Source organism: Lithobates pipiens, unplaced genomic scaffold, assembly GCF_037356315.1.
Source record: "Lithobates pipiens isolate NorthernLeopardFrog02 unplaced genomic scaffold, aLitPip1_a1.2 Scaffold_19, whole genome shotgun sequence".
NCBI classification, from domain to species: Eukaryota; Metazoa; Chordata; class Amphibia; order Anura; family Ranidae; genus Lithobates; species Lithobates pipiens.
The window spans coordinates 353,068,380-353,094,845 of NW_027507764.1; the positions used below are offsets into that span (position 1 = coordinate 353,068,380).

At 36.1% G+C, this 26,466-nt stretch overlaps 1 protein-coding gene across 1 annotated transcript; it reads right to left on the reverse strand.

The window, feature by feature from the left end:
* Positions 1-904: 904 nt before the first annotated feature.
* GCM2 (glial cells missing transcription factor 2) lies at positions 905-26,019 on the reverse strand. The gene is made up of 6 exons (XM_077492187.1): positions 25,895-26,019; positions 25,517-25,640; positions 10,164-10,416; positions 8,859-8,971; positions 7,924-8,049; positions 905-4,462 (listed from the first exon to the last, which is right to left on the reverse strand). The coding sequence occupies exons 2-6, from the start codon at positions 25,619-25,621 to the stop codon at positions 3,596-3,598; spliced, it is 1,464 nt and encodes a 487-aa protein (XP_077348313.1). The 5' UTR covers positions 25,622-25,640; positions 25,895-26,019; the 3' UTR covers positions 905-3,595.
* Between the last annotated feature and the right edge of the window lie 447 nt (positions 26,020-26,466).

A 26,466-nucleotide genomic window follows, 5' to 3' on the forward strand; every position in this document is an offset into this window, starting at 1 on the left:
AGTTGCAGCCAGGCGGGTTGCAGCCAAGGGTGACGCTTGATCGTTCAGACTCTGTACTTTTCGCTGGTATTTCTATGCAGGTGTGTCTCCCTGATTTTTCAAAAAGATTTCTTCTCAAAATGCGAGCGTCCCCACTGCTTACAATTATCCAACCTACTTTTCTTGGGTTGGCTTTTTAGCCCCCTGCGATTCAGCACTGCTGTGGTTAACCCCCGAGGTGGACAATCCCACTACTTTACCACCAACGTAGTGGTTAAAGATCTTGTTCAAACTTTCACACATCCCCTGAAGAAGCAATCTAATGCGAAACATGTCGGGACTATGTGTGCTTGACGAGAACAACCACTGTATTGCATTATTCTGAATCTTTTAAGCATATATTGCTACTAATTTTAAGCTCAAACTCAATAAATTTTTGTACTACTGACTTTGTACTTCAATTAATTGTATTTTGTTAATTAGCACCGCAAAAATCCCTAATTTCCCTTCCTGTCCTTTGATTCATGTTTCAAACTTTCAGGGATGAGGTGCCATCTTTGTTAGGTGTTGCTTGAGGTTGAACCATCAAAATTATTCCAATACTGCACACAGAATCTAGCGCAACTGTGCATTGTAACCAGTCGGCTTCTAACTTCAGCTCGATCAATTTAGCTTTGAAAAAAAACCCATAGAAGCTGATTGGTTACTATGCACAGCTGCACAAGACTCTGTGTGCACCAGGTTTAGTAAATCTGCCCCTTTGTGCGCTAGTTTTTGGAGTTCTCTTTTGTAGTGTTTCATGTATTTGTTTTATTAATAGCTTCTAAAATCTTTATATAGTTTACGAATGTTAAAAATAATAATCTCAGACTTAAATTTTCTATAAAAAGTTGTGAAACATAACACAAGTATGTATCTAGCGTAATTCAAATATTGATACTTTTTTTATTAGCAAAATTTATATACAAAACATACAAATAAATTCTGTATATCACAATAAAGTCATTTACATGGTTACTATGTACACAAATTATATTTATGCTTAAAATGAATGGTTTATTGAGAGTGCCATATTTGGGTTTTGTGATCAACTTTATAACATATTCTACAATTGAAAATGTACTAGCATAGAACAACAGCCCTTTCCTGGGGAGCATTCCTAGACCACACTTCATGAGTTTGGTATTCCTTACTGTTGTCTTTAAGTCACCATTAATTTGCTGTAGCTGCTTGATGCTACACATTATACTTATGGTTTATTATACCCACAAGACAGCAGTGGATATGGAATTGTTCCACACATGACATGACACTTATTTAAGATTCCACTGAATATATGGTCATCCTTCATTTCCCAAATAATAAAATGGGATGGTAAAGCTATGTTAAATACAGGTTTTAATAAAAGAGTAGGAATTACCATAGACAGGCATCTCCCTAGGATGACAAGTGGGGAGATAACTTCCATTGCCTAAAGTATGTAAGATCTATCGCTAAAATCTCCTATAAGCTTACCATACTGAAATTTAAAAGTAATTTATAATATTTTTATATATTCAGCTTTTGTTAAAGTAATACCTGGTGATCTTTCCATCACGGTCCTTCAAATAATGTCCTGATATATGATGTCAATATTCCGTCCCTAATTTCCAGTTGTGCTCCTGCATTGTCAATTTGTTATATAGACGTCTAATGGTGACTACAAGTGGCCCATTCCACAACTGTAGGCAGTCCACTATTGTCATTATCAGGAAAATCCACCCGAAGAAAAGCCATGCAGTCATCACTGAAGGGATGGAGATAGAAAATGGTTGCAAAAAGATTGCAGGAGATCACCAGTACTGAGATGTAACAAGTATATTATTAAAAAAGGGAATTTTTACTGTACTTAGGCAAACTAAATGCTATTTGGTTAGGGTTTACATATACTTTAATCAAACCAGGACCCACCACTTGCCTGACCTGCCTGATGGATTGAGGTGATGCACTCTTTTCCCTCTTGTTAATGGGGGTTGAAAGCTTTGGGCGGGTCTCTCATTTTTGGAAAAATGTTGTCAATGTCCACTTCCAACATTGGAAGTACTCATTGTTACACCCAAGGAGTGCCCATAAATGACCCATTCCTTTTTACGAACATCACATCAGGTGGTTTTACAGGGGCAGCTTATGGCTAGTTCACTTCAAATACATATATAAACCTTTTCCATATTTAGTGGATCTGGCAAACACTTCACCTAATAAACTATTGTGTTAATGGAAATGTGACTGTGTTTAATTTTTTATTTTCCCCAATCTGCACTAGAATAGCATATGGAAAAAGTTACCACGGTCTTAAATGATGTGCTTGTAGGACCTTTTCTTGCACACAAAAGCCATCCTATAAAAATCCAGTTGTAGGACAGGTTGTTGAGCTTTTAGTAAACCTTAACAGTATAGAACTTGGTATGGCTTTAGATGATGCACACCTTGTTTATTGTGGCAGTCACTTATAATTTTGGTGATACATTTTAGAGTTTATTTCTTAAAGGCAAAAAGGCTGTTCAGTTTGCAGGGGAGGTTGTACTTTGCAAAGGAATTTTCCCCAAAGCTTAGATAAAGTGGTGAAATTTCAAAGAATACCAAATCAAACGCAAGGAAAATAAAAAATTGCATATTTGCACATAAATAATGATGGAAGTTAACAAAGCTTCACCTCATTCTCTGAGCTCTGGTGAAAGCTCTTTGCTGTTAGTAAATCAACCCCTTGTGTATGCCTTACATAAGGGTATTCTGCACATGGTAAAATGTTTCTCACTGAATACGCTATATAAAAATATGATGAAACAAGGGGCAACCTACCTGCATAGAAAAGTGAAAAACACATAAATTTTTGTCAATGATATTAATGTAGCCCGTGTTTTAAGTTTCCTATGCTTCCACTGTACAGTTTATCAGAACAAAGGCATTGCTGAAATAATGAAAAGTGTTTCTTGAAACATTTTATAGTTATATAAATTGTTTGTCTTTTGTAATGTAATGATTTAAAGCAGAATACCTGCCGAACAGCTAAATACATCATTGAAATACATATTTGATAACTGTTTAATTTTTCATATTTCTAATCCTCTTTAGTCAGTCTTGTGGTTAGCACACTTCTGCCATACTATATAGTCTACAGGTTAACACCAATATTTACTTAGTAGCTGTGTAACCCACTTGCTGATTAGTCGATGGATGGGCATTATCACACTAATGAGAATAGATTACCCTCTAGACTCTGATATCAAATCACCAGCATTATGCTATGCAATAGGCCGCTGTAAGTAGACCTCCCTATATGTCATTTTTGCTGTTTAAGGGTTTGCGAGAAGATAACAAAGAGTTCAGGCAGTCATAATAACAATATTTTAATATACATAAAATGATTTTTAAATGAATGCATTATTGTAAATGTTTTTTTTTTTGTTTGCCTAGACTACCTTGTTAACATTTGATTTGACCCTACTTGTGAATGTTTTGCGGGAGGATCTCTTAAAATTTAACATCACAACATTTTGTTCTGAGCTAGTTAATACATTTATGCAGTGTCTTAAATTACAGGAACTTTTGAACTTGTAATTTTGTATATTTTCTTTTTTCAGCACTCTCCATTTTCATATCTATAGGGTTGTCCGGAGAAGCCATTACTCATACACTGACCATATTTGTAAAAGTCCAAGTTGTCGAGTCTTTCAGACTTTGTAGGAATCTGCTCTTGGTAGCCCAATGCTGTTTTGATTACACTTAAGTCATCTTGGGCTTTCACATCAGGAAAGACCCCTTCTGGCAAGCTGTCTTGTAAATGTGTATAGTTTTGCAAAGCCTTGACATCACACACATTGTCAGTGTACTTCACCACTGGAGGTTTGTAGGCCTGATAAGAAACTTTGGTGGTAGTTGTTATAACAGTCTGTAAAGCTGGAGATGGTGATCTTGCATATCTACATGGGTATTCAGGATTGTAGTAAGAATGACCGGCATTTGTCTGAATCTGGCCATAGTCACTTCTTTCAGCATATCCAGGTTTGGAAAATATCTGCTTCCATCCGTGATGTTTACCTGTAGCATCAAAATTCCTTTCGTGGGGGCTCAGCATACCAAGATTGGTCTGAGGTCCATTTAACGGAGCTCGATCACTGTCCGGCAGACTTCCCATGGGTTCCTTGTATAATGGAGGGTATGAATTGGGAGTCATGTAACCAGGGACATGGAAATCATAACCACATGGTGTTCTCGGCATATATATTCTCTCAGAGCATTTTGAAAATGTGGAGACAGAATCACCTTGGTAACCTACTGTGCCGTAATTCGGTTTAAAAGGGTCTGTGTTCTGAAATGAGGGGTAGTGTTGAGGTGCGAGAGGAAAACTTCCTTCTGCTACAAGACCGAAACGCTCTGGTCCATCTAAGCAAGATATAGGATGGATGTTGGAAAAATGTCCACCACTATCATTGTATCTGCCCACCTGAAATAATTAACAGATAGAATCATGTTAATAATTATTTTAATACAATAAATAAAATATGTACAGAACATGCATTATTATTTTTAAACATCACAGCATATTTCCTAGCATATACAGTACATTATATATATATATATATATATATATATATATATATATATATATATATATATAGAGAGAGAGAGAGAGAGAGAGAGAGAGAGAGCGAGAGAGAGAGAGAGAGAGAGAGAGAGATTTATTGCTTTGTATGCTCAATGTCCATTCATCATATATATCTCTACAAATATTTATTGGCAAATGTTCAACATTTTTTACACAATCTAAGACACACTGGGGTTGATTTAATAAAGTCAAATAGACCTTTAGTAACTAAAGCCCACTGATACTGTGAAACTGTGACAATGAACCAGTGGGAAAGATTAAATATAAAAAACACTGGTTCAGCAGAGGCCACATTAGGTCTACAAAGGGTGACACCTACCTAATTCCAAAAATATCACAGAATGTTTGGCATTTAGTCATTACCGTATTTATCGGCGTATAACATGCACCTTTTCCCCTTAACTCCCATGGAGGTATTTCCGAGTCTGGCTCGGGATGAAAATTCAGAACCAAAAGCAGTAACCCCGAGCCAGACTCGGGATCACATCGCTGGATCCAGGATGAGTTTATTTACCTTGTCCCCTGGATCCAGCGATGTCTCCCCGCACTGTGAGCAGCTCGTCCTCCGCTGGATTCATCACATTGCTGGGCTCCGTTCCCTGCGAGCATTGCGATGTATGGGGATGGAGAACGGCGCCAATTTTAAAAAGTAAAACACACACATTACATACAGTATAATGTAATCTTACAGATTACATTGCTGTATGTAATTATTTCACATCCCCTTTGTCCCTATTGGTTTCTCCAGTGTACTGCATGCAATTTTATATTATAAAAACTGTTCTTTATGCCTGGAAACTGAAGATTGTCCATAGCAACCAAACCTGTCCCTTTACATCAAAAATGGTTTTAGACCAGCTAGAAAACAGCGATAATAAATTGGAATCACTCGCAGAATTGAGAGATAGCAATTTGTGGGGAGATCCGTCATCAAATACTGAAAAGTAATGAGAGTGACAATTCTGCAACTGAGCAAATTTCTGTGTTTTTGATTTGATTACATTATTGAATCATTTTTATTATTATTATTATTATTATTATTATATTATTATTTGGTATAATTATTTATAATTATTTATTATATTATCATTTATGATTTCATTTTTCAAACTTTATCATACCCGGGATGTCTACTAGACTCTGGTTTGGACAGATTTCAGTGAGTTATTCCTAATTACAGGAGTATAATATAAAACTCCAAATTTCCATGCAAAATAATGGTACCGCTTTCAGCATCTAAAATCTGAAATAATCAAACCGCCAGGGAGGTTAAAAACACTCGGCCGTTCTCGGCGGCATTCGTAAAGCTGAAAGCCACCGAGAACGGCCGAGTGCAGACGAAAATAGGCGAGAATGGCCGAAAATAGGCAAGAAGGGCCGAAAATAGCCGAGAACGGCCGAGAACTACCGAGTGCCGCCGAGATGCACAGGACATCCACTCTGTATCTTGGCAGCCCCATTTTTTAAACAGCAAAGACACCGACAAGCCTGCAAATAACTGACAAGGCTGCAAATGACTGACAAGGCTGCAATGGAAGGCTGCAAATAACTGACAAGGCTGCATTGATGGGCATTTAAATGTAAGTTTTTTTCCTTAAACTTCCCTCCTAAAAGTTTTTTTTCTTTTAAATTCCCTCCTAAACTTGGGGTGCATGTTATACGCTGATAAATACGGTACTTTATGAATTTTAGAATGTCCTGTGTTCTTATCCAATTCCTCAAGATTTCTCCAGAGTAAAACCAAAAATCGTCATAACTTGTTTCAGTTACAGGACACAAATGGTCTGATAAACTAAACTACGCTTCGATAAAAATTGCATGAACATTAAATTCAATCATCAAATTGTGTAAAAAGCATCTGCACACGATTGGGTATTCAAACTGAATAGGATTTTCTTTCGCATGATAGATGTATATATTCACCCAATTTTATGAGTGAAGATTCTTAAACGAGTTGTAAAGGCAGAAGGTTTTTTATCTTAATGCATTTTATCCATTAAATTAAAATAAACCTTGTGTGTGTAGCAGCCTCCCCAGCCCCCCCCCTAATTACTTACCTGAGCCTCATCTGTCTCCAGTGATGCCCATGAGTGCTTTAGCCATCTGGGACTCTCCTCCTGATTGGCTGAGACACAACAGTGACACCATTGGCTCCCGCTGTTGTTAATCCAAGTCAGTTAGCCAATCCCCAGAGAGAGGGGATGGGGCTGGGTTGGGGATTCCTGTCTTAATGGACACACGGAGTTGTGACTCAGCTCGAGTGCCCCCATAGCAAGCTGCTTTCTGTGGGGGCACTTGACAGGAGTGAGAAGCCAGGAGCAGCGAAGAGGGACCCAAGAAGAGGAGGACCTGGGCTGCTCTGTGCAAAACCAACTGCACAGAGAAGATACGTATAAAATGTTTGTTTTAAAAAAATAAATACTTTACAATTACTTTAACTCCTTTTGTAAATAAACTTCATTATAGCGAAGAAAAAGGGTAAAAGTTAGAACCAGGAAACTAGCATTTGAAGACTGAGAAGTAACCAAGGCAGCCTTCATGTCTTAATCAGGAAAGGGTTTCAAGGAATTCTTGACCAGGCCAATAACTGCAAAGATTGCAAGGAAGCAGGAACTGTATGCAGGCCAAAAAAAACACCAGAGTGTCATACGGTTATGCTTTAAGAAACTCCTTTAACCTCATATCTAGGCAGTTAGGACTGGTGCTGGATATGAGAAACACAGGAACTTCGAGAAGGTGGATCATAGTAATAAAGAATGCAGGCAATATTATAAGCAGTTCTTTATTTCAGCACCCACAGCCCATAGTATAAGGTTAACCTGAACCATAAATACAGTATATGTAAGTGGTTATTCTGAACAGCATCAGATGGTGGCAATGGAGGCCTTTAGATATGTTTTACATTCATATTTCTTATTTTCATATACCAAAGCCGATGCACGATATTAATATATTTTAGGACAGGAGAGTTGGATGAAGGATGGAGGATTTTATGTTTATATGTTTTCTATTTTTCTATTTATTGCTCAAAAATTATCCTTTTTTGCTCAGCCACCAAGCACTTTTAAGCTTTAATTCTTTAACACTGTATAATGAGGTTCCTAATAATGGAAAATACCCAGATGTTAAATGGTAATCAGATGTTTTATTAGAGTTTGTTAGTGGTATTAGTTACTAATTGTCTTCATGATTAATATTATCTCCACTATTATCATGATTATTGAAAAACTAAGCTAAGGTTCCACCATTCTGCGGCAGTTCATGTACATTACAACATCGATATGGTTGTCAGTTCTCACCTCAGATTCCAGAAGCTTCTTTTTCTGGGACAAGTGGGAGGATGACATCTGTCTTTTCACAGCACTTCTCCGGGCTTCGGTCTCTGTTTTACTTTCTGGTCTAGGGTGATCGTGAACTCCCTTTGCCTAAGAATGAATAAAACAATAGTCATATCTTTAGAAAGAATCGTAAAAGATTATTGGTGTCAGAAGTATACCCATTGCTTGGTATGCCTTGCTTGACTGATTGGCTTTTTGACTTGTTTTTTAAAGATATGTTCTTCTGCATTCTTGTGTGTTCTGTTCTAACTAACATTATCAACAGGTAACTTATTCTTGATGTTAAAGATGCCATGGAAAACTCACTATTCTAACTGTCAGGATAAAAATAGAAGTGTTTCTCGCACAACAATGTTCTGTTGCTACAGGCTACATAGATAACTTATTGAACATTAGCTTTTTTATGCAGGGGGCTTAGTTCACTATCACAGAAAGAAAACATTGGGGGAGATTTACTAAAACTGATGCACTCAGAATCTGGTGCAGCCAATCAGCTTCTAACTTCAACTTTTTCAATTAAGCTTTGACACTAAAACCTGGAAGCTGATTGGTTTCTATGAAGAGTTGCACCAGATTTTATACTCTCCATTTTAGTAAATAACCCCCCTTAGCAACAGATCAACATAACAGTGATTCAACTTTGGCACCCCATTTAAAATATATATCCAAACTTTACTACTTTTCATTAAAACATACCATACATACAAGTATGTGTATTTACACTATTTGCAATATAATGTGTAATAGACACACTATAATGATGTTTCTATTGGTGCAATAGGGGAAAAAACAAGGGGTCAGGTAAAGAGCTGTGACCCTTGGGGCTACTGGCCTTGATAGCAGATACTACCCCCGCTACACCCAACCTCCTACACATCATTACATAAGATAAGTACCTGAAAGAATATGGCTTTTCCATCAAGACGCCAGAAGTTAGTGACTGGATAACCACTGTGACCTCGGCAAGGGATCAACTCCAAAGCTGCATTGCAGTTATTACACAACTTTTCTGTAATGTAAAAAATGTATGAAATTAAATTAATAAAATATTCTTGCATGAGCCTGTAGAGACAGATAAAGGTATATTAAAGCCAGACAAGTTTTTTTTTTTGTTTTAGAAAGCCACAAGCCTAGACCTGGTTTGGCACCATTATAACAAATATCTTTGTTTATTACGATTTTCAGTTCTGTTGGCTGTTTTGTATCCAGTTATTCTTTCCTTGGTTTTGTTAGTTTTATTTTACTTGAAATGTACTGCCACATAAAGTCAGTTTATAATATCCAGGATAATTATCTAGAGGTTCTTACAATCTCCAGTAGGTACCTCTGGCAATCTCATGTCTAATGGAAAATGTTTTAAATGAGGTTAATTTACTTCTTCTGCTCCTCCAAGTGAAAATTAGTACTGAGGGTGCCAACCTTGAAAAATGTTTCCTCATAGAATACAAGTGTACATGTTTAGGTGCTTGTACAAACATTTGAAGGCTACATCTGTTGGTAACATCTGACTGTCTTCTACAGCCTTTCTCAACCTTTTTAACACCAAGGAATCCTTGAAATAACTCTCCAGTCTTAGGGAACCCCTGCTAAAATATACTATATCTACAACTTATGATACATTAGTGTGATGGTCAATGACAAGAATGTCCCTTATATTTGTGGTCATTGGGAAGATTTACCCCCTTACAGATCGCTAAAAAGGTTATTGGTGTCAGCGGGAACTTATTTCAGAGGCAAAAATTACTCATTGCTCAAGGAACCCCTAGCAAACTCTGAAGGAACCCTAAGGTTCCATGAAACACTGGTTAAGAACCCCTGCTCTACCATATACAGCCAACTAATCTAAGAGATGTTATGTATATTTTGATTATAATGAGTGACCAGGATTTACAAAATTAATCCTGAAACATATCCAAACACCTCTAACAGAAAGGTTTGAGTGTGTGAGGCACTGAGTTGTTGTATGCAGTATGCATTGTTGTAAGTGTATGTATCATATTTATATACTTTTAATGTAAAATCTGTCTTTGATATTTGACACATGTTGGCTTTTGAAGCTTAAATAATGATTTTTAAAATGTTATATGCAAAATTTGTTTGAAGTTTGGATTTACATAAGATAGGTAGATAGATAGATAGATAGATAGATAGATAGATAGATAGATAGATATGTTGGCAGACATCATTGGGTTCTCACTTACTTTGTTGTTTCTGTCGTGCCTTGTCGCAAATTGCTGGCCTGAGCTGTAGCTTGCCACCGTCAGCCAATGTACAATTTCGGCTACACACCACCACACCCAGGCAAGACTTCTTCAAGATCTGACAATTGTGGTTGTTAGTATTTCTCATGGCCCATCCACTGAGATGACGCTGAGCATTTTTATCCTCCCCGATGTATATATATCGAACATAGCCATCTGTCCACTCCTGGAAACTGTCAAACTGCTTCAGATCCTGTCACATAAAAATGAACTATTTTCATTGACTGTTCATTGTCAAAAAATTATAAAAGAAGTAGGTCATGTTCATAACCTACATGGAACATAACTGTACAAGATTCCATGGTTGGATGTAACACATGTGAAGGGCTGTACATACAGGGTATATATAGCAGGTACATCTGGAGGCTTCCAAAGGAGCTATACTATATTGTCCCTTATCTCAATCTGATAACATTGCTATAGTGGAGCACCCTTATTATTACAATACATCTATATATATATTCAGATTTAATTTAAATAATTGCATAATAAGAATATTTAGTTTATATATAACATCATAAGACACAAAAAACTACTTCTGATTTATGAGCTTTGTTTCCCCGCAATGCACCAATATGATTTTTTATCATATGAACAGGTGATGAGATGTTATTTTACAGATGATTTTTATATATTTGCACTCAATAATGTAACTGTTTTCTATCACTTTCTATATGCTGTTTTAAACGCAAAGCACTACAGTATCTTGAATTTTCTCAGTTTCCATAGAGTATAATATATATCAAATATCTTTTTGATGAGCACATTGGACAAAACATATGACTTAGTTTAAACATGTTGAATACACCCAAATAAATACACTAGGAAATGGAATAATTCACTAAAGGTTCACCGGACAAGGAAACTGATGTACCGGGTGTGGCTAAAGTGTATTTGTAGCCAAAACTTTTTTGTTTTGGCTATATTAGGGAAGCGTAAGAACTTTGTTTAGATTTTTCTGTCTGTGTCCAATTGGGGGAATTTTCCTTCACTTCCTGTCCCATAGACACAGCAGCAGGTAAGTGGGAATCCTCTCCTTGACATTGTTCACTGGAACAGATGTCACCAGTAGAAGATTTCCATTCACCATATGTTCCATTGTCAAACATAACATTTTGGACTTTTCATCACTTTTTGTCCAATGGTTGACAAAATGGTCAATGTGTACACAATCATCAAAAATAAACTAATAAGGTTTTTAACCATTCCCTACTCTTTTGTTCCTTTAATCATCCACACTGCCTTAGTTATTTCTGTTTGTCAGTACTTAAAGGGGCGTTCCGGCCAATACATTTTTTTTTAAAGTCAGCAGCTACAAACACTGTAGCTGCTGATTTTTAATAAGGACACTTACCTGTCCAGCGATCCCGTACTGTTGGCCACCCCTCAGATCGGCTGCCGGCGTCTCCATCTTAACGAAGGGAAACAGGCAGTGGAGCCTTGCGGCTTCACTGCCCGCTTCCTACTGCAGATGCGTGAGTCATGCGGTGCTGTGTGAATGGCCCCATTGTTTTCTGGGACACACACAGGTCCCAGAAGCCAATGGGGCTGCTCACTGAAGAGGAGGGATCGCAGCGGAATAGGAAAAGGCAGATTAGGAGGACTGCCTAGCAACAGCGGTTTCAGGTAAGTGAAAAAAAAAATATTTTCTTTTCTTCTCTTTTTTTTTTAAGATTATTAATGCATTTTTTTGGGTGGCCCTCCACTTTAAAGTGATTGTAAAGTCTCAACATGTTGTACTTACCTGCTCTGTCCAGTGGATTTGCACAGAGCAGCCCGGATCCTCCTCTTCTCGGGTCACTCTTCCATGCTCCTGGCCCCTCCCTCCTGTTGAGTGACCCCACAGCAAGCAGCTTGCTATGGCGGCACCCGAGCTGAGCCACAGATCCCTCTGTCCATTCAGACACAGAGCCGCTGCCCCGTCCTCTTTCTATTCTCATTGGCTGATTGACTTTGATTGACAGCAGCGGGAGCCAATGGCGCCAAACTGCTGACAGCCCATGAGAAGAGAAGTCCTGGGCAGCTGAGACATTCCTACAACATCATTGGATCTAGATGGGGCTCAGGAAAGTAGTAGGGGGACTGAGGGGGGCTGCTGCATACAGAAGGCTTTTTATCCTAATGCATAGAATACATTAAGATAAAAAACACTCTGCCTTTACAATCACTTTAAGGGAATGTGTTGATGACTTATTCTGTATACAGCAACTTTTTAATATATCACTGGCTTTGAAGACTACTTTAGTAAGGCCCTACACCATGTAGGATTCACAAGCTCTTCATCTAACTCAATCACAACAACTTAATAAGGTATAGACGGTGGTACTGTTGGTTACAACAAAGCGTCAGTCAAGGCAACAACACAATAACAATATTTTCAATTCAAAGTCTCCACTGATATACCCAATACAAGACCTGACAAAAAACTCTGATCAAATGTAGAAGAAAAAGTAGTAGAGGGGGTGTCAGAAGAAGGCCAAAAACTTTCACGAACATACCAAAGGAATAGAGCATGTTTAAAGTAGTTGTACACTTTGTACAACCACTTTTACCTACAGGTAAGCCTCAATTAAGGCTTACCTGTAGGCTATGGAAATATCTCCTAAACCTCCACAGTTTAGGAGATATTTACGAAAAAGTTGAGCGCCGATGACTATGGAGCATGCGCCAATGTCATCAGCGAATGCGCACTTTAGAAAGGTCACATTGTGCCGTTTCTAATAGCGATCATACCATGACTGGCGGCTCTCACGCGCATGTGCGGGAGTAACGTCAGTGTCAGTGACACATAATGGGCTACTATGCTTTACCTTTGCAGGGAAATAAAGAGGAAGTAAAACCCACCAGGGTTTACTTTCTCTTTAATTCCATTGTAAAGTGAATGTTCACATAGCTTAGTGAATGAGGTGTGTTGACTGAATTAGTTGATCTTTTTGATCTCATACATAATTGGGTTTTCAAAGTGAACAAACTTTCAACTTATTTGCTAAGCTATGAGAATATATACTGTGATAAATGCCCGATTACCAAATTGGCAGAGGGGGCACTGGCCTATAGGCCTCATGCAGTTAAAGAGCCCTGTGACATGGGATAAAAATAATACTGATTTGATCCTGAAAGATAATTACAATTACAATTCAAATTTCTTAAATTGTTAAAGATAGAAAAAAAATGAATCAACAACTTTACAAAACTTTAAGACTATTGAGAAAATACTGTATTAATGTACCCAATAATAACTTAACCACTTCAGCCCTGGGAGATTTCCCCCCTTAATGACCAGGCCATTTTTTGCAATACGGCACTGTGTTAATTTATCTGACAATTGCGCAGTCTTGCGACGCTGTACCCAAAAAAAATGTATATCCTTTTTTTCCCATAAATAGAGCTTTCTTTTGGTGGTATTTGATCACCTCTGTGGTTTTTATATTTTGCACTATAAACATAAAAAGACCAACAAATTTGTAAAAAAACACAATATTTTTATTTTCTGCTATAAAACATACCCAATAAAAAAAATTGAAAAATTGAATTTCTTCATCAATTTAGGCCAATATGTATTCTGCTACATATTTTTGGTAAAAAACAAAAAAAACAAAAAAAGTGTTTAATGATTGGTTTGCACAAAAGTTATATTGTCTACAGAATAGGAGATAAATAATTTTTTTTATTATTATTATTATTATTTTTTACTGGTAAAGGCGGTGATCAGCAACTGTTAGCAGGACTGCGACATTGCGGTGGACAGATCGGACACCTAACTGACATTTTTTACACTTTTTTGGGAACCAGTGACATTATTACAGTAATCAGTGCTAAAAATATGCACTGACATTGTTCTAATGGCCCTGGCAGGGAAGGGGTTAACATCAGGGGCAAACAAGGAGTTAACTGTGTTCCCTCAGTGTGTTTCTAACTGTGTCAGGAGATGGGCTGCCTGTGACAACACACCGATTGTCTTCTTGCATAACAGAAAGACAAAGGATCTGTGTGATCCCTTGTCAGAATGGAGATCTGCCTTGTTTACTATGGCAGATCCCTGTTCTGGCACTGCGGGGAGCGATCGCGGGTGGCCAGTGGAAATCGATCCCGCTGGACCCACTGATTGGCTCCCCTCGCTGGCCAATAAGCACACATGTGCCCACAGATCACTGTGCATGACCCAACATACAGCTACCACGATTCGCGCAGCCGAACCAACCTGACGCAGTATGGATGCGTGAGACAGAAGGATTTACTACATGAGAATCGTTATTCATAAAACAGAATATTAATTATAACATTTTCCAACCACATAAAAACCCAATTCCTGTTTAATTACTTCATCTGAACTTAATTGGGTATTACATTTTAAAATTGAAATTAATATTTACACATTTTGGGAGTGAAAATTCTCAACTCCTTTAGTAAATCAGACTTAGAATCAACTAGGGAAACAGACAAACTGATTCTTTAATAGTCATTTAAATTGTTATAATAATCATATAACTTAAGAATGGTTGATAAGTATCAGTTACCTAACCCGGGAAAGATTCACTAAAATATATATTCATACAATGGGAAATATACATACAGCTGCAGACTGTAGCCTTAAAAACAGTTACAAAACTCATCTATGACTTAAATATACTTTGTTCTATTTTTCATCAAATAAAAAGAATATCTTTTTTCAATGAATAGTAATAAATGTTTAACATTCTATCAATTGTGTTAAAGCAATGCTATGAATTAAAGTGGTATTAAACCCAAAGTAAAAAACAATATATTGCAGCTTCCCAATCAATGGCCAGAAACACATTTCCTGTATTAGAATTCTTCCACTTTGTATGAATGAGCACAGGGGGCACATTTGGAAAGCAGCATTGTCAGTGGGGGGGGGGGGGGGGGGGGGGGTGACAGTGTAACAAATTGAAGTCAAACTCCAGCTAACACTTTAGAAAAAGTTACAGCATTGTTTTCCTTTCTTTTTGGATAAAGGTTTTATATAAATAAAAGAATAAAAGCTGATCATTGTAAGAAACCCTGCTGGTGTTAAATAGTTTGTCTCATCCCTGTAACTACAAGAGAGCTTCTTTTGAAAAACAACAGATTTACTGACTGCATCGCCAGATGAAAATAGAAGAAAGAAAGCCTAAAAAGGAATACTAATGAATTGGTAAACTGAAATTAAATGTTTGCTTTTGGGTTTATTACTGCTTCTGTTGCAGTCTATTAGAGACATGTGTAGGTGTTTGTTCTAGTCCTACAGCTTCATAGTCATTACAGATAAAACACTCCAGTAAAGTGATGACACATTCTCTGTTGTAATCCGTGATTAGGATGTTTGCTAATGCTTCTGTGTGCAGAATGGATTAACATGTAGCAACTACACTGCTACTTGGTGCCTGTGGGCCTTGTAAATTATGTTTTCTTCCTTTGGCTTTAACAATTACTAATCTAAACGAAATACTCTGTCAGATAATGTATTCATTGAGATAATAGGAGTTATTTACTAAAGGCAAATCCACTTTGCACTACAAGTGCAAACTACAAGTGCAAAATGCACTTGAAATTGCACTGAAAGTGCACTTGGAAGTGCAGTCGCTGTAGATCTGAAGGGGACATGCAAGGAAAATAAATAACAGCATTTTAGCTTGCACTTGATTGGATAATAAAATCAGCAGAGCTTCCCCTCATTTCACATCTACCTCTCAGATTTACAGCGACTGCACTTCCAAGTGCACTTTGAGTGCAATTTCAAGTGCACATTGCACTTGTAGTGCAAAGTGGAGTTGCCTTTAGTAAATAACCCCCAATGTCAATAAAACTAGTTATGTACAGTCATAGCAAATCACTCAGATGTTTCTTTGAATTTCAAAGCAGATAAAACAATCATTTACGATTGGTTAGTAATATGGCACTGCACTTTTCACAATTGTTGTATCAGTTGTTTTTTTTCTTTGAGTAGGATGTGTTTATTAGGTTTAAATTGGGACAGTCCATAGTGGTAAGTAAGCAGGCTGTAGTAATTGTACCCCACTGAATAATATAAACTTTGTGTGCCTCATCTTGCACATGTTATTCACCATCCAATGTGTAAAGATACAATTATTATTAATTATTGTAACAATAACAATATTAATTGTTCTTATTGCTATGATTATTATCAATATTACTAGCATGAGGTTAGAGTTGTGTGGTTAACACCATCAAATTTGTAAAGACACAATTATTATTAATTATAACAACAATAATAATAATAATTGTTCCTGTCATTGCTATTAATATTACCATTATTATTATTATGAAGGAAGAGTTGTATGGTGAACACCATCAAATGTGTGAAGACACAATTATTAATAATTATAACAATATTATTATTAATAATAATAATAATAATCGTTCCTGTTATTGCAATTATATTACCATTATTATTATCACATGAGGTTAGAGTTTTATGGTGAACACCATCAAATGTGTGAAGACACAATTATTATTAATTATAACAATATTAATAATAAGAATAATTGTTCCTGTTATTGCTATAATAATTACCATTATTATTATCACATGAGGTTAGAGTTGTATGGTGAACATCAAATGTGTGAAGACACAATTATTATTAATTATAACAACAATAATAATAATAAAGTAACTGTTCTTGTTATTGCTATTAATATTACCATTATTATTATCATGAGGTTAGAGTTGTATGGCGAACACCATCAAATGTGTAAAGCCCCAATTATTAATAATTATGACAATAATAATAACTATAATTGTTCCTGTTATTACTATTAATATTACCATTATTATTATCATGAGATTACAGCTGTATGGTGAACACCACCATATGTATAAAGACTAAATTATTATTATTACTATTATTAACAATAATAATAATATTAATAATGTGTTCTTATTATTTTTCTTATATTTACTATTCGTTTTATCATTATGTTATTGTTGCATAGTGGTCACCATCAAATGTGTAAATAGACAATTATTATTAATATGATGATGATGATTATTATTCATGATGATGATTATGATTCTTCATAATCATTTTTGCTTGTCTTATTATTTTTATTATAATTACTATTCATATTATCATTATGTTATTGCATATGATCACCATCAAATGTATAGACACAATTAATAATAATAAAATAATAATTGTGTTCTTACTACTGCTACCAATAATCAGTAATAATAGTAGTAGTAGTAGTAGTAGTAGTAATAATAATTATTATTATTATGATTATTATTATTATATTAATCATTTACTACGTTTTTAGCATTGGTAGCAAAGGCAGCAATATGTGACCCCACAGTTCACAGTACAATATCTATATTTTATACACCCTTGTACAGTCTGTTTTCCTAATACAGCCCCAATTGCTCCTGCATTTGTCTTTTATTATTTCTCTATCATTTCACCTTTGTGCATAAGATCTCCATTCTGTATTATGAATGCCATCCTTTTATTTCTACATGGACACTACTATTTCAGTAATGGCATTTTGGTAATATTCTTCTTCTTCTAAATAGTTCCCTTTAATTGAACCGAAAAGAAATGTGTTTATGAAATCTCAGTGTAGAACAGGTTTGGGAAGCTGAGAGAGATAGGTGATGAATGTTCTATGACAGGTCAGTGTCATTGTCGGGGTCATCATCACTATAACAGATTTTTAATGGCAAAGGACAAAACATTATTAATTTAGGTGGAAATTATTAAAATAACTCATCACAGCCATGAGAAATGGAACAAGGCCAGCAGAGATGAGTGTCAGGATCTCCACTATTATTCATTATCGGCCGTTATATGCTCATCCTCCATACAGTGATCCCTGCTATTAATACAATAACGTCTGATAGTCTGACAATCTGCAATGATTCTGATTTGTGATGATTATCGCTTGAACAAGAGAACAGTACATAGGTGACCGCAAACATTTTAGAGATGAATCACATTAGTAATTATTTATTTTAACTGAATCATCTGTTAAACAAACCTGTCATAGGAAAAACAAAGGGGCTGCAATTTCTGGTATTTCCTTCTGAAAATGCAGATTGCCTGGCTGTCACTCTGGTGCAATGCTTTAGTTAGGACTCTACTCAAATCTGCTTAGGTGTTTGTATTAGTGACTTAGATATCAATGAAGACTGTGGGGTTGATTTACTAAAATTGGAGAGTGCAAAATCTGGTGCAGCTCTGCAACCAATCAGTTTCCAAGTTTAATTGTCAAAGCTTAATTGAACAAGCTAAAGTCAGAAGCTGATTGGCTACTATGTACAGATGCACCAGATTTTGCACTCTCCAGTGATTAATCAACACCGTGTCATTAGTACTTTTTTTTTTTTTAATTAAGCCAGCTCCTATATCTAAATAAGGTTCCATGCACACAGGCTTGTAAAACGTTGCTTCTATAGGAGTTTTGTGTTCTGCCTGTAGAAGCAGCTCCAAGTTCTCCTATGTGTCCATGTACTGTATATTAGGAGTTAGGAGGCATATTTTGAGTTTTAAGCCCCATACACACTATTAGATTTTCTGCTGATTTTTGTCTTCCGCTTTACCAAAACCATGTAGTAGAAGGGCCTGCCTGATTGCATACAAATTGAAACTCCTAAGGTTTGACCTCATATTATATGATTTTGGTAAATCTGAAGAGAAAAATCTGCAAAAAATCTGATGATGTGTATGGGGCTTAATGTTTAAGCTTAGCGTTTTATCCCATACATATCTGTCACATATGGAAGTGATTGTGCTGTGACATTGACTTACAAAAGAAGGAATAGATTCGCAATAGTAGCATTATCTAATGACCAGAAGTCCATATATTTTAGGAAAATATACTGTAGGGATTTACTAAAATCAAGAGTGCAAAATCAGATGCAGCTGTGCATGGTAGCCAATCAGCTTTTAACTTCAGCTTGTTCAATTAAGCTTGGACAAAAATACCTGGAAGCTGATTGGTGGCACAACTGCACCACATTTTGCACCTTTTAGTAAATCAACCCTTTCTTATGTGGTTGGGATATTTCAGGCATCTACCTCTGCACATGATGAACTAAGGTGTCCGTTTAGTAAACTTTGATAAGCTGAGATCAGGATGATCTCTGCTTATCTCAGAGCATTGCAGGTTTAATATACCGAGATGAGTGCTGGAGAACTATTTTTTCTCTTCTCACCTCAGAACACAGAACGGCTGCATTGACTGCAACAGAAACGGCATGTTTAGTAAACAGAGATGCCACTTTTTCTCTGTGCTTCTCTTTCAAGTTCTCCTTTCTGGCTTCTCCAGCCCAGAGGTGGAGATATCAGGAGATCTCTGCCAGAGAATAGCTTCTTCCTTCTCCCGTGGCCAAAAATGAAAGTAAAAACTTTCTTAACTGCAGTGAAAAATACACCAACAGCAGGTTACAAATACAATAACTATACAATTACACACAGAGATTAAATATATATGTATATATATGTATATATATATATATATATATATATATATATATATATATATATATATATATATATGTATGTATATGTATATGTATATATATATATATACACACACACACATATATACATATATTTATATGTGTATATATATATACATACAGATATATATATATATATATATATATCTGTGTGTGTATATATTTATATTTGTGTATGTATATATATTTTCAAAAAACTCACGGAACGGATCGTTCCTGGGATCAGAGTCACGGATTGGATCATTTTTCGGATCAGCAAATAATAATTGGCTGAGCATGACTGGGTATCGCTGAGTATGGCTGGGTATTACCGAGTATGGATGGGTATTGGCAAGTATTGGCTGGGTATGGCAGGGTATGGCAGAGTATTGGCAGGGTATGGTAGAGTATTGGCAGGGTATGGCAGAGTATTGCAGAGTATTGGCAGGGTATGGCAGGGTATTGGCACGGTATGGCAGTATTGGCAGGGTATGGCAGAGGATTGGCAGAGTATTGGCACGGTATTGGCGGAGTATTGGCACGGTATTGGCAGAGTATTGGCATGGTATTGGCAGAGTTTTGGCACGGTATTGGCAGAGTATTGACACAGTATTGGCAGAGTATTGACACGGTATTGGCAGAGTATTGACACGTTATTGGCAGGGTATTGCAGAGTATTGGCAGGGTATTGGCACGGTATGGCAGTATTGGCAGGGTAAGGCAGAGTATTGACAGGGTATGGCAGAGTATTGGCACGGTATGGCAGAGTATTGGCAGAGTATTGGCAGAGTATTGGCATGTTATTGGCAGGGTATTGGCAGGGTATGGCAGTATTGGCAGGGTATGGCAGAGTATTGACAGGGTATGGCAGACTATTGGCATGGTATGGCAGAGTATTGGCACGTTATTGGCAGGGTATTGGCAGGGTATTGCAGTATTGGCAGGGTATGGCAGAGTATTGGCACGGTATTGGCGGAGTATTGGCACGGTATTGGCACGGTATTGGCAGAGTATTGGCACAGTATTGGCAGAGTATTGGCACGGTATTGGCAGAGTATTGGCACGTTATTGGCAGGGCATGGCAGGGCATTGCAGAGTATTGGCAGGGTATTGGCACGGTATAGCACTATTGGCAGGGTATGGCAGAGTATTGACAGGGTATGGCAGACTATTGGCACGGTATTGGCAGGGAATTGCAGAGTATTGGCAGAGTATGGAGGGATGACTGTGACTGCAATTGTTACAGAGCAGCGCTGTGGACACTACAGATCCAGCCCACAGCGCTGCTTCTATCCGATCTCTCCCCTCCACTTTACAGAAGGGAGAGAGGAACCGACGTTTGTTTACAAGTGATCGCTCCATCATTTGACAGAGTGATCAAATCGTAAACGGCTGATGGGTGCACCAAGATAGCTGCCGCTCCAGAGCTAGGCCGAAGCCACGACCTTTCCTAAGGCCGAGACCGCAGATCGCAGCGTGTGCCGATCCAAACAGGGTGACCCATTCGAATCACGGATCAGTGACGATCTGTTGCACCCCTAATATATATATATATATATATAATATATATATATATATATATATATATATATATATACATACACACACACATACACTCACACAGATATACACATATATATATAGGCATATATATAAAGGCAGTGTTGTGGCTACAGAAGTACAACTGATGCTGTAATTTTGACAGCTGTGCAGATGATGCATCGCTGATAACGCAAGGTGGCTGTAAAATTCAGAGCATCAGATGAGTCCAGTACACACTGCATTTGCATAAGTGTATATGTTAATATGCCGGTATTATTTATTTTTTACATTTATTATTATTATGTATTTATTTATTATTATTTTAATTGTTAATTTAATATTTTTAATATTAATTAATATTAATATAAATTAATTATATAATATTAATTAATTAATATTTTTATTGTTATGCTTTTTTTAAATTACTTTGAACTATTTAATATATATATTTATTGTTTTTATATGAATGGTGCATATCTGCATGACAAATAGGGTACTATCATTTCAGAATACACCATTCGCATAAATATGCACATATGTTATGTATTAATTAGAATGTTTTACAGTTATGGGGTGTCTGTTTATTGGGTAGGGGGATTATATCTTTATTATTAACTTAATATGTGCAGTGTATGTGGAGTGCTTCGTATTTCACTTTGGGATTCTGATACTGAAATCTCCTGAGCTATTGTGAGATTACAGAAACAGAAGCCGTTCAGGGTTCTCAGAGCGTTTGTAGATCACTTCTATTCTCAGTGGGAGAAGTGATCTACATGATATATTAAACTGCCACATGGGTGAGAACAAATATCTCTGAGAAGAGCAGAGAACTCCAGAGATGTAAAATATCAAACTACCCCCAGAGGTTAGTAAATAAAGGAAGGCAGTGTACTATTCCTTACTCCTCTACAGGCATTCCCCACTTTTAAGTACACAATGGGGTTTATTTACTAAAGCTGAAATGTGCAAAATCAGACTCACTTCTGCATAGAAACCAATGAGCTTCTAACCCCAGCTTGGTCAATTAAGCTTTGGTAATAAAACCTGGAAGCTCATTGGTTTCTATGTAGAAGTGATCCTCATTTTGCACTTTCCAGCTTTAGTAAATAAATCCCATTGTGTACTTAAAAGTGGGCCATACCTGTATTAGTGCAAATATGATGTAATGATTCTAGAATAAAACTGAGGGGTTGATTTATTATAGCTGAAGAGTGCAAAATCTGCAGCATGGCATAAAAACCAATCAACATCCTTTTTTTTTTGTCAAAGCCTAATTGAACAAGTCAAGGTTAGAAGCTGATTGGCTACCATGCACAGCAGAACCAGATTTTTCGCTCTCCAGTTTTAGTAAATCAACACCTAAGCTCTGGTTAAAAATTCAGATTGATTTACTAAAGAAAGAGAGGCTGGTCAGCAGTATTAGCAAAAGAGGAGAGCATGTGTTCACTTGTAATACCCAATCAGATCCTATGATTAAATTATTATAAAATATGATTTTTCTATTTTATTTTTTTGTGCTTGCATATGATTGGAGATTTAAAGGGGACACAGCTTTACCTTATTTACTAACGTTCAGTCTGCAACATGAACATCATTAAGAAAAAGAGACATCTAGATTTTACTCCTATCGAATAAGTTACAATTTCAGTGAATAGGGCCCTTAGAAAATATAAATTTAGCTAGTTTTCTTTTTTTTTAAAAAGCAGATGTTGTAGGATGTCAGCTCCATCACCTTAAAGAGATAACTTCAACATGTGAATAGTATTAGGAGCAGACGAGGCTATCCCATAGAGAATAGTAATGTCTGTGTGCCATTGCCAGGGGCTCTGCTGTGTTCTCCATCACTCCAGTCACTGGATCGCTGTCATCCCATTCTGTTTCCTTTACACACACTATTTTAGTGGATATGATTTAATAAGTGAGCTTCAATAGCCCATTATTTAATGTCCTAAACCTGGCCAACAAATAATCGTTTGATTTGTATGGCCAGACATTTATATATTTATTATATATTATGTATAGTTGACACAATTATGTTATTACTGATTGTCTTTATGATACATATAAACTGAATAGCCCCAACCCTGCATTATAATATATACGATGATATTCTATTATATTAGGCTATGTGCTTCTATATTTTTTATACACGTTATTTTATTAAAAATCACTACTACTACTAAACATATTGAGATGCTGAGATTTAATATTCAGCTTTTAAATGTATCACTTTTTTTGTACTTTATCTCGACTTTTATGTACTTTATCTAGACTGCACAGTTTTTATAAATTACAATTATATGGGCTATTATGTAACTTGTTTTTACTGATGCTTTTAATACTGCTAGCTTATTCACCAAAGAACAATATATTGTTCCAGGTCGGACTCATCACAAAGCGGAATGAATCTAATCAGATGGTATGGGTTGTTGTAGGTTATTTCATGCAAATCATTGTTGGTTTTCTCCACTGCGTTATGGCATTGGCCCCTAAGCTATATGTTGTTTATATACCCTCTTCTGTACTTTTTACTCTCATAATACTGGATAGAAACCAGTGGAGCTCCTGTGTTCTTTTTCTTACTTATTTTGATATAAAAAATCGTTTTTACACGTTCTTATTATACTAAAATTAAATAACAACCATTTATATACATTTTAATTATACATACCGTTTCCCATTTAAAACATACGATGCTGATATTTATGTAGCAAAAACAAAACAAAACAAAACAAAGAAAAAAAACCAACAACAAATAAACAAATAATTTCCTTTTTTTTTTTCAACCTAGTATAGTTGTAAGAGGAAAAGCTTAACCTGAACCTGTTTGGCTGTCTAAAGTGAAGATGGGGTTGAGTTACTAAAAAAGGAATATAAAATGCAAATTTTGCAAGGTGTGTTTTTACTTTGCAAAAGTCTGCTAGCTAAAATACGGTGAATCTGTGTTCACTGCAATCATCCAATCATATGCAAGAGTACAAAAAAACAGTTTTTCATTTTTCTTGCACACGGTGAACAACTTTACAAACTTTATAAAGTTTACAAAGCCAAGTGAACTTCCAGTATGCAAAGTGAAGCGCTCTATAGTGCAATATGTCTATCTATCTATCTATCTATCTATCTATCTATCTATATATATATATATATATATATATATATATATATATATATATATATATATATATATATATATATATATATAGATAGATAGATAGATAGATATAGATAGATAAAACTGCATGTTACAGAACATAACTACATACGTAATAAAGTACTACACACACATGCCTACATAAATGACTAAAATACAAAAACTACATATATAAGTAAAAAAACACACACACATGTATAAATTATGAACTTCCAGCATGCAAAGTGAAGCGCTCTACTACTTTAGTGTAATATGTATATATATCTATCTATATATAAATATATATATATATATCTATAAATATATCTAGATAGATAGATAGATATCTATAGATAGATAGATAGATAGCTAGATAGATAGATAGATAGATAGATAGATAGATAGATAGATAGATAGATAGATAGATAGATAGAACTGCATGTTACAGAACATAACTACATATGTAATAAACTACTACACACACATGCATACATATATAAATTACTAAAATACAAAAACTACATATATACGTTTAAAAAAAAACACACAGACATGCACACATACATATATAAATTACTAAAGTATAAAAACTACAGATATAAAGTAAAAAAACACACACATACATAAATGACAACAATAAATTACTACAAGTAGACATTTAAAAGTAAAAAACTACACACACATACATATATAAATTACAGATATAAAAACGACAGATATAAGTAAAAAAAAAACACACACACACACACACACACACATGTACACATACATAAAAGTACAAAAAACTGCACACACACTTAACCCTACTTTAATAATATATATATATAGGGCGTATAGGTTATGTATAGCCTGTATAGTTATTGAAGGATGCATTTTTTCAGCACTATGTTTAACCAACAGATCAGTGTATGAAATTCCATGACATACAAGTGATTTGATATATGAATGTGGAAAAGTTCTGTCTCTCTGTAGTAGAGCCGGTATATAGGCGGTGCATGCAGTGTGAAAGTATTTGCTAGGCTCGGTTTAGCCTAAAAGAACTCTGTTTAGAGAGTCTGACTCTTTGAACTTTCTCAGGTAGAGTTCCCAGCTCGCTTGTGTTATTTTAGTACATGGCAGCGGCGCAGGTGATTGCATACTGTAGACCTGACACAGCTGTACCCACCTGCGGGAGTTTGGGGTCATTGATGTCCCAGGTGAGTTTCATCCCATAGGAACAGATGCAGTCAGAGTCATCATACATGTCACCGGAGATCTTGGACATAGTCATCGGCTCCAGGTTGCAGTAGCTGTTCAAAAAAAAAGAAGAGATTCTATTAACGGGCTATAATGGGATCACTAATGAAAATGTTGCACAAATCCTTCTTTATACTATAAATGAGAATACACAGAAGATTCTTTATCATTCTAAGCACACAAGACAATGAATGATGCATGGACAATATATATATATATATATATATATATATATATATATATATATATATATATATATATATATATGTATATGTATATATGACATTAGTGATAAATTATGACATACCTGGGAGCCAGCTGCCAGTGACTGATGAGCCCAATGTCCCCTACAAATGTCAGGTACAGGTAGACTGCTGGCCAGCCTCTTGTTTCTCCTCCTCTTGCTTTATTCAGATGAGAGAGGCAGGTCTCATCATTACCTGCTGTCAGTTGTGCAAGACTTTCTAGTACTGATCCGAGACTGACCCCTCCTTCTACACAGAACTAACAATACAAGGGGAAGAGAAGGAAGGAGACACATCAGAGATTCCTATTCATTCAGAGGCAAAAGAAAAAAACATCCAGGTGACAAGTGTAAGCAGATTTTATACACAGATGACAAAAAAAGAGAGATGGGTGCCAGATAGCTGCCACATCAAAGGTCAAGTTCTGCACCTGAAGTCAGGGCAGCAGCAGATGTACCAGTGAATGACACCTAGATCTCCAAAGCACAATAAATCACAAAGAAATGTCACTTTTTATGACTTTCTTTCATCCTCTTGTCACTTCTCAGTGCTGCTGATCTTCTGCATCCTTTCTGCAGCCACTTTGGGGTTGATCTACTAAAATTGGACAGTGCAAAATCTGTTGCTGCTGTGC

Coding starts and splice junctions, on each gene's coding strand:
- GCM2 (XM_077492187.1), bottom strand. CDS start 25,621: ATGACTATGTCCAAGATCTCCGGTGACATGTATGATGACTCTGACTGC. Junction 8,972..10,163: donor GGCACGACAGAAACAACAAA/GTAAGTGAGAAC, acceptor TTTACATTACAG/AAAAGTTGTGTAATAACTGC. Junction 8,050..8,858: donor GAAAAGCCATATTCTTTCAG/GTACTTATCTTA, acceptor ATTCATTCTTAG/GCAAAGGGAGTTCACGATCA.